Source organism: Erpetoichthys calabaricus, chromosome 4, assembly GCF_900747795.2.
Source record: "Erpetoichthys calabaricus chromosome 4, fErpCal1.3, whole genome shotgun sequence".
In the NCBI taxonomy this organism is placed as follows: domain Eukaryota; kingdom Metazoa; phylum Chordata; class Cladistia; order Polypteriformes; family Polypteridae; genus Erpetoichthys; species Erpetoichthys calabaricus.
The window spans coordinates 178308118-178318153 of record NC_041397.2 but is presented as its reverse complement, the minus strand read 5'-3'; the positions used below and the strand labels follow the sequence as shown (position 1 = coordinate 178318153).

The following is a 10036-nucleotide window of genomic DNA, read 5'->3' as shown; positions in this document are numbered from 1 at the left end:
ACACAATACATTCAATATCCCTTCAGAAAATGATAGCCCATCAGGTCAGACAAATGTAACCTCTTGTCTAAACATACTATACATGCTCTAATACCTTTTCAGGTTCAGGCAGCTGAGAAACACATAAAATGAAGGCCCACAGCATTTTTTTTTTGCCAGTTCTTTTTTTAGTCGAAAAAAAAAAAAATGTATACATACACACACACACACGGACTTAATTTCCAAATGGTCTTAACAAATGTCAAGTGAATATTTTGGCACCAACAAATAAACATCAAAAAAGTTTGACAGAAGAATATTTTAATTCAAATGACAGATACATTTGGAGGCATCAATACAGAAAACTACTCTTAAGACAACATTGAAGGATGGGTTCAATGTGTCAAAAATGGTCTTGCAAGGTCAGCAATAAAGAAGTTCAAATATATACAGCTTAAACTGTACCTTCAGAATCATTTAACTTTAAATATTTAAAAAATAACCTGAAAATTCTCTATCCATGTCCTAAGTGGAAGATTAACAAGTTTCCCATGACAACTAAGATTTCTTCAAAAACACAGAACTCTAAACATGTTCTAAATCTGAACCATAAAAGCAAGACATACTGAAGCTATTGTCTACTGAAATTATGAAAAGAAAAAAAATATTTCACTGGGCAAATTATGGCCATTGAGAGATTATTTGTGTAGTAACAACATTAGCAGCAGCATAACATCCATATAATTCCATAAGAGGAAAGATTTTCTAAAATACTGCAGATTAAATATTTAGAAAACTAAATTTACCAATCAGCAACAAAACAGGGTTAAAAAAAAAAAAAAAAAAAAGGACAAAACAGAACATGTTAAATTCCTTTATTTTTAAGGAGAATGTCCCAATTTAAAACAAAACCGCTACACACACAGCTGTGCAAAAAAACAGTACATAATGTTTAAGTGGAAAAAATACATGATTCATTAAGTTAAGATATCTTGGACACTATATTTCAAGTGCTAGACATTTGCTGGACCCGGCACACATCAGGCAGGAAGGAATCTGAACACGATTAATGGTCCTTATTTTATATTCTAAATGGTCGAATTTCTTTAAGATTGTTCCCACCTTCTACTGGAATGATGCAAACTCTGAAATTTACACATACTTCTTAAATTCATCATAAAGGACAAGCACAAAAGCACCCCCCATGCCTCTGAGAACATTGGACCATGCACCCTTAAAGAAAGCCTTGCCACCTTCATCCCTTGCAATTTTCCTCCAGCAGTCAACTGTTCCAGAATACATAATATCAGCTGGGGAGAAAAAGAGACAAGACAGAAGTTTATTATTAAAAAATTTAATCTTTCAAATAATGCCTAAACAAAAAACAATGCAATGAATGTTAATATCACATCAACATTTTAAAATATTTGGAGCCTACTTTGAACTACAAAAAATGTTCAGAATGAGATAAGACAATATTCTTGTAAAAGGCACGTGTTCATTTAAAAAAAAAAAACTGACACTAGAAAATGTTAAATCAAAAGTCAATAGAATTTAAGTGCTAGCCAATTTAATCCTTGATTAGTTATTACAAACAAAAAAGTCAACTGGAAAAACTTTAACCATTACATGTTTGTACATCAAGACAGGATTACACTGATCACATATTCACAGGATAATAGGTAGCTCAAAAAAATTGAGAAAGTTCCAAAAAGCTATTTGCCATGTGCCAACCGTCCGCTCTCACCTCTTAAGGTTCCTTCCAAGATTTCACCTACATAAACCTTTTTACTATTTTTTTTTTTTTTTACTTCCTTTATAGTCAAGATTGTCCTCTTAGGACTCTGCCACAGGTCACTAGTCATTGAGGCAGGATCAGTCTAATGACCTCACTAAACCATTTAAATCAGTAGTAGCAATGAGAGGTGTGTACAAAGTGCAGGGATTTAATCACTGTCAGTTCAAAGGCTAAAAGCCTGTTTATGCTGGACACATCCATGTTGCCACAAGAGTCCACTAAACCAGGGAGGGCATCACAAATTTTTACCAGTCCTGGTGCAAGGACCCTTGCATCAGCGATCACGTGCCTGTAGAATTTTGTAACTGCACAGTCCTGTGTATGTTGACTACGCATGCACTAAACAAGAAAACATGCACTATTTGGAGTAACGGCAGAGAGGTGACTCTGAGGCTAGGGATCTACGCCAGCAATACGAAGGTTGCCTGATCGAAACTGTAAACACAAGAAGTGACTCTACTCCATTCAGACTTTGTGCAGGTCCCTTGAGCAAGGCTTTTAACCTGCAATTAAATGAAGTTGCAGGTCCTCCAACTTAACAGAGAACATCTGGGGATTTATGACAGGATTGGCACTCCAGCTACCATACAAAACCTCACACTGTTCTAGTGTGGTGCTGAGGTGTCACCCACTACACATGGGTCCCAATCCAGGAGGTTCATCAGGTGGTAGGTGTGGCAATGCGTTATCAGCACATGCTCCCAACCTTTGGAGGAACAGTTATGTAAAGTGTCACTACCCACACCAACACAGTCCAAAATTAAAAGCACAATAGCCAATAGTCCACAGAATTATGGTGAGAAATAGCCCAGACAGAAAAAGAAATATATGCAAGATTGGTATGTAAAAACAAAGAAGAAGAAGAAAAAAAAAAAAAAAACACTAAAAAGCAGGGGGATTCATCACATAGTGTTGCACTTAACAGATGAACTATAAAGAGACCAGAATTGGCATCATCTGTGCATGACTATGTCTGCAGCTGTCTGTGCCAGAGAATAAATGTGCCTTAATGGGCCTCAGGGATTTTAAAAAAATAACTCCACATTTGCGCAAAGCAAAAAGTTGAAATTTGTGGAAGTGAGAGTTCTGCTAGTGGAAAAGAGGTGATGCCAAGTACACGGGGTTGTTGGGGGGTTGGGTGATGCGTGCAGCTAAATGCAAATACGTTATAAGACCTATAAAATAAAGGCCTGTATGCGTATGAGGCAGACCACTCTGCTCACACTCAACCACAGACACAGGAATTGGTGCGAATTATACAATTGTGAGTCACTTGGTGAGATGAACGCTTGTACCTCACTTCAAATTGAACCCTAGCAGACAAACAGCCATGTGGTACATGCTCATTGTACGTTCACAAAGCAAGGTACCACTCGATTGCCAAGATCGGTTCCAGCCTGTCCTGCTCAATACGTGCTACAGCTGCACTCGACTACACATCCCTCTCATCCAAGATACGATAAATACATTTTATTTATTTGTAGGTGCCTTTCTAAACACTCAAGGACACCATACAAAAGAGAAAACAGATTATAAACAAAACTAAAATACAAAAATTAAAATCAGACAAAGCAATTGCAATCAAAGAGAAAAAGCAGTCTTAAACAAATGAGTTTCAAGTGAAAATGATTCACTATTTGTAAGCTCAGATGGTAGCGAGTTCCAGATCTGTCCCAGTTGCAGAGAAGGGTCCATATTCTCTGCTCTGGATAATTCTTGTCACTTGGAGGACAACTCTGCAAGTTCACCAATATTGTAAAACTGCTAAGGAATGTTTGGTTGTTTTTTTTTTGTCCTGAACACCACATTCGGCTAGTTTACATAAAGGACTACAGCATGCACAGATTTTGGTATCTGCGGAGGAGTCCTGGAATCAAACCTCAGCAGACGCCAAGGGCCAACTGTACTCAAGAGTATGAGTACCATGCATTTGTGTACAAAAACCTTCAGCATACTGGAAAAAAAATACGTTAGAAATTCAACTGACAAAAAATGTCATGCAAGCTGGTGATGGACCTTCAAAGTTTAAAGTGTGAGAGGTGTATCTGCTTACAGCTTTGTCTCAAATAAAATGTCAAACAAGATGCACTCCTCTCCGTGCTCTTACACCATCTTGCTTGCCCTTGGGCACAATAGTACAAGAAAGTGTGAGAGAGTCCTTGTGTTCACCAGTCTCAAAATATATAGCATGTATAATTTCTCAGTATTATTTGCTGTATGTGTCAAGCATTGATGTCAACTGCCTAAGTGTCATCTTTGTAAAACAAAGCACCAACAAAAAAAGCACCATCTACATTGAACTGAAACAATGTCTGCTTTAGATGCAATTAATGCATGGAGCTCAAGTTGCCTACAAATTAACGCTGTACATGGGTATGCTGCATTAAAGCCACTGATGCGTATTACTGAAGTACCTATATGACACCATGAAACCTATCCCTTGCCCGAGACAAGGCTTTCCACTATATTAAAAGAGCAGTGAAATAAATACACAGTATGACAGTTTCTGGTACTAAGTTTTGGCAACTGAACATAACCTAAAACCACACCCCTTAATAAAATTTCCAGCAAGAAGTCACTACTCATGAGACTAGCCATATGGTTTGTTTATGGAAAAAAATTTCAGAACGTCAATTAAAAATGGTTGTTGTTTCTTCATAAGGAACACTTTACAAACCTAATTCTTTACCCTGTAAGAATTGGGTTTATCATTAGAAATTTAAAAATGATTCTACAAACATGGGAAATTTCTATTGTTTGCAGATCTGTGCTAGCAATTTATATTCATCTACTATATTTGGTATGTCATTTATTCATTCTTGTTCAGTTTTTTCATGTAATTGACATCTTGTAAATCACATTCTTTGTAAGAAAATGTACTATAGAAATAAATGTTATGGTTAAAGCCCAACAAAACGTTTCAAATGGGGAGGCGGGAGATAAGAGTTGAGACATTAGTCTATAAACAAAAATAACGACACTGTGTGCCAAGGACAAAGCACAAACTGAAAACTTAAAAATTAGGTAATTTATTATTACAATGAATTCCAATGCACCTTGAGTCACACCTGTGTAGAGATGCATTAACACAGGTATGCATTCCATTCATTTTGTGTTCAAGTAAAAGTTCCTTAATTGTGGTGAAAATACCAGAATTGTTTTCACGCAAGTATTTGATTAAACCTTGTAACAAGTTGTAGAGTGCAGTTTTTATAATGCCCTCTTTGCCAATTATGATGGTGCTTACAATACCATAACTACAGAGGAGACAAATGATAAAATGTCGAGTGTGCATATGCTCAACCTCATTTGAAGGATTCAGAAAACCAGAAACGTTGTTTGCTAGAGAAGAGCAAAGAGTGGACTATCATGTGCACTTTCCTGCAAGAGAAAAAAAACAAACAAAAAAAAAAAAAACCTAACGTGCACAATTGTGCGCTTTGGTACAACTTTGCACAAAACACATGACGGATGTCATAAAAATGCACTGATCTCCACTGTGGTAATCTGAACAGTATCCATTAATGGATTTTGTTGGTGTGTGTCAGTTTACATGCATTATGCCGCTGGGGTCAATAACCCATGTAGAACAAAGCTTATCATACACCTGAAAGTGTTAAAAGCAGCCATACCAAACTAACAAGACACACAAATCTTGTTTTGTGTCCACAACTACTAAGACATAATAAAATACAGTCTTTATGGAAACAGGCCACCACAAATTAATACTTAAACTAAGTTTAAGCTTTATGACAAATTAGTGAAAATTTGGACGTCTGGAACCTGGCGTAAAAAGTAATCAACGGAATAAAGAGTTGATAGACATTATCAAAAAGATTTTTTCAATGTAATATATTCTGGCTACACCTTGTAACTGGCATTTTCCAAATTGGAGAAATAAAATGTATTAACTAAAAAAGTATGGCAGAAATGTCAACATCTTTGAATAGTTTTCAAGTATGACTACATCCTTAAACTTTATATTGGAACACAGTGCCAAGATAGTAAACAGTTACTCCAAACTATACTAATAAATTAAAACTAAACCTTTTTAAACGCTACTGATAAAAAACAAAAGCCACTTTAAGCAAAAATTACAATTTAACTAGGACACCAGTATGCTCTACAAATATATCAAAACCAAACCTTACCTCCTTTACGCCCAGACTGCATCATCATACGCCTACGAACAGTATCAAAGGGATAGGAGACAACACCAGCCACTGCAGTGACCGTCTGTGCAATCATCCAGCTGATCACAATATGGGTGTTCTTAGGATCTGGAAGCATACCTGGTAAAGGGAAAAAGGAATGCAAACACTTGAGATTAGAAGAAAATATAAAGTAACATGCTTGGGATTAAAGTTAACAGCCATGTGAAAACATTACATGCTTTCAGTTCAATCGTACCAAACCTTCAAAAATATGATGCTGAGTTGAAGTTTGGATCTAAATGTTAGTAACTAAAAGTTTCTCCTCACTTTACTAATAAACCGAAACCAATCAGTTATTCACTGTAATATGTATCTATTCCTTGTGCCAATATAAGTAGTGCAATTTCACGCCATTTTCAGGTCAGGGACCATGCACAGGTACAGCTTGTTGCCACACCACCCACACAACGAAACAAGCTTGGGATTTGGGTTGGCAAAAACCCCACCCTGACCCGGTTTAGTCCCACCCTCCAAGAAATGACCATCTACCTGCCACATGCAGGTGTTACATGTGCATCCCCTTGGCCTGGTACAGCCACTCAGGTCTTCAACAGAGAGGATCCTGTGAGCCGGTTCACTCTCAGGGAATCGCACCACATGTCCATAGTGCTGCAACCGATGCCCCCTCACAATGCAGGTAATGTTCCACATTCAGAACTCCATGAGTAACCGCACGTTTGACACAAAGTTGAACCAATGGTACCCAGGGATGCTCCGAACAGTACTGAAGGAGTCCGTCTTCATCAAGTCACTGCATAGTGTCCATGTCTCAACCATATAGCAAAACAGATAAAGTCCTCAATCACTACTCTGCTTTGCCAACAAAGATCTATGCATCACCCCCCCCCCCCCCATTATGTGTTCAAGATACTTTTTTTTTTTTTTTTAATACACGCAATAAACTGTACTACTGTTCTATTTCCAGAACAACATGTGCATAAAAATTAAGAATATAAAAACTATGCTACTCAAGTCTTCACACTACCAAATCAACTAAACTTCTAGCAACTCTATAAGAGGAAGGAGTTATCTATTGGCCATCTTGCCACTTGAAAGCAGGAGTCAGAGTCAGCACTTTTATTTGACAGGAGTCCAAAGTATGCTTAGGAACAAATCACAAATGACCAGAGTTCATACAAATCAAGAAAAACACCCATAACAATATGTAAGATGCTGAAGTGCAAAGGTTTTCTTTGTGTCATACTCACAGAAAATAGAACATAAAACCCTTAATTTTCTCTGTAGAAAATGCCAAATTTTTAATGGCCCCATGTGTGCCAAGACACATTATACATACAAGATCCTTATAAATTATGTGAGAAGATGTGCTTAGAATTCGAAGAACTCCTAAATGTTAATACCATGAAGGAAGGATCATGAATCAGTTTGACCTAATAGCTAATCAGAGCTAGAACATGTTCAAATCCCCACCATCAATTCTATATTCAACTCTGTCCAAAATCTGTTATGACCACAATCTGAAATCAGATTTCAGATAGTGTCTTCAAAAAAATGTTTGCTTGCTGCATGAGACATTCTGCATAAAGCCTGGAAAAACAAACATTAAGGTTACTTCTTTGAATAATTTTTTTGTTAAATCAATATATTTTACCACTTACCTTTTGCTGTATCATAGATGCCAAAGTAGGCTGCTCTGTAGATGATGATTCCCTGAACAGATACATTGAAGCCCTGGTACAAGCCTCGAATGCCATCAGATCTGGTAATTTTCACTAGGCAGTCACCTAGACCATTGAATTCTCTAGTTGCACCTGCTTTGCCCACATCAGCTGCTAAACGGGTTCGGGCAAAATCAAGGGGATATACAAAACACAAAGATGTTGCTCCAGCAGCACCGCCAGATGCCAAGTTACCAGCGAAGTAACGCCAGAACTGAGTGTGCTTGTCAACACCTCCTAAGAAAACCTGCTTATATTTGTCCTTAAAGGCAAAGTTTAGGGCCTGTGTAGGGAAGTATCTGATGACATTTGCTAGATTTCCACGCCAGAATGAAAGAAAGCCCTGCTCCTTGGGAATTCGAACTACACAGTCAATGATTCCTTTGTACTGTTTGTCTACTGCAATCTGTTTGCTGGCATGTTGCACCTAAAAGGAGAGAAGGGGTGGGATAAGAGAGAGAGAAAAAAAATTAGGGCTTGAGAGCAGATTGTGCGTCTGCTCCACCAACTTTATCCCAAGTACTTCTCATTTTACCTAAGGGGCATCACTCGTGATCTTAACTTATCTTGTCAATATATGTTAGGTAAAGCCCAAAAATTGGACAAACCTAGCATTACCCAGGTAAAGATCGCGTTATCCAACAAGAGTTGGAATTAGAAATAACATTTTGTTAAAACCAGGCTTTATCCAAATGGATAAAACCATGATTACCAAGGTAATGCTAGGTTTATCCAATTTCCGGGCTTTACCCGTAACATATGTATACACACACACTACCACAATTTAAGAGTGATTTAGTGGACAATGTACATCATACAAGGAACTACATAACTCGCCTTGGCTCAAAATAACTAAACGTATCCTGGATACACGCGTTTGGAATTTTCCATTAAACCTAGAGGAACAGTTTCTTCTGGAGAAGTATTACACTGGTAATTCTATTCTATCTGAATCACTCTGATACACACAATATGAATATTACAAAGACATTTTACACCGTTCAAAAAAAAGAATATACCGAATAATTAACATTTCGCATTAGGCACATGTTAATTATGTTCCCATCAATATTACACCATAACTTTAAATAACATTCAACAAGCAAAGCAACGCTTCAGTAATTGTCTAAATTACTTGATTACGTAATGTACTACTTTTCGGATTATCGACCATAATACAAGTAACAACTGTTTAAGGTCATACGCGTAAAATGAAAATCAGTCGAGTCGCAAATAGACGTAAACCGCAATGCTGATCACAAGCAAAGCCTTCTAGGCGAAGAGAAGGTTGAACGTACGACACTGCGGGTTACCGCTTCAGATGCCGTAAAGCAGTATACCAACATGGCTGGGCCATTATGAAAAAAAATGATATTAATGCCCCGGCAGGTTGATTTATAAAAGGGTTTACCAGTTTCTTAATTAACCGATAACCGACAATTTGTAAGTAATTCAAAACACATTAAAACGATGGCAATCTAAAAGTAACGTATAATACGATGGAACTCATACAGTAAAACACAGAAGACGTAGGAAAAAATAGCCGGGAGACTCTCGTCAAGATCAATATGGCTGCTTCAGGAGGATACTCAAGGTTGTATCAGAAGACACACAAAAGCGTGCATTCCTTAAAACTGCAAATTCAATATTTAGAAGCGTTCTAAACCCGAAAACACACACAAACCACACTCGAATACTATTTAAAAACGTTTAAGTTACCTGTAACAACAATTTGACTCTCTCTATTGGAGCCACTGCGGTTTTCGATATTGCTGCTGCAACACCACCTGCCAGAAAGTCCTTTAGGAATGAAATTGCTTGGTCTGCCATAATAATACTTATCGATGTCAAATAGAGACAACAAATTTACCAATAAAAACAGAGAACAGGGTAAAGAGAACGGAATGCGGCTTGTTACTGTGAGAGGACGACTTTCCGCCCACCACGACTTAGGACAAAATGGACGAACACTTAGCCGCGCCGGGGATAAATTTGCCTGCGTATTATCGCGAGAACTGCTGGCTTTACTCAGCAAATGGTTGCCCCACAGAGAGTTCCTATAGAATCAACTGCTTATTCAAATTCGCAATCTTTGAATCTGATTGGATGTTGGTGTTTGCCAGCCAATAGTGCAGAAGCACTGCGCAGATTGGAGCAGTTGGTTTTCGAGGAACACCGCAACCTTCACAAAGTACTCAAAGGACACTTTGGAAACGTGTCAAAGAATGATTTACAGGGTCATGTGCGGCATATTTGTAATTGTATGACCGGATACTTTCTGTTGTTACGGTGCACCTAGTTTTCTTACAAGCTTGCATTGCAAATTACCGCATTGCATCGTAAAAAGCACTTTACAGTGAACATGT

The 10036-nt window shown here is 37.7% G+C and overlaps 1 protein-coding gene across 1 annotated transcript; it reads right to left on the bottom strand.

Moving 5' to 3' along the window:
• Positions 1-839: 839 nt before the first annotated feature.
• On the bottom strand, positions 840-9637 carry slc25a6 (solute carrier family 25 member 6). Its single transcript, XM_028799986.2, has 4 exons — positions 9390-9637; positions 7611-8097; positions 5929-6069; positions 840-1289 (listed from the first exon to the last, which is right to left on the bottom strand). Exons 1-4 carry the CDS (start codon positions 9498-9500, stop codon positions 1132-1134), a joined length of 897 nt encoding a protein of 298 aa, XP_028655819.1. The 5' UTR covers positions 9501-9637; the 3' UTR covers positions 840-1131.
• Between the last annotated feature and the right edge of the window lie 399 nt (positions 9638-10036).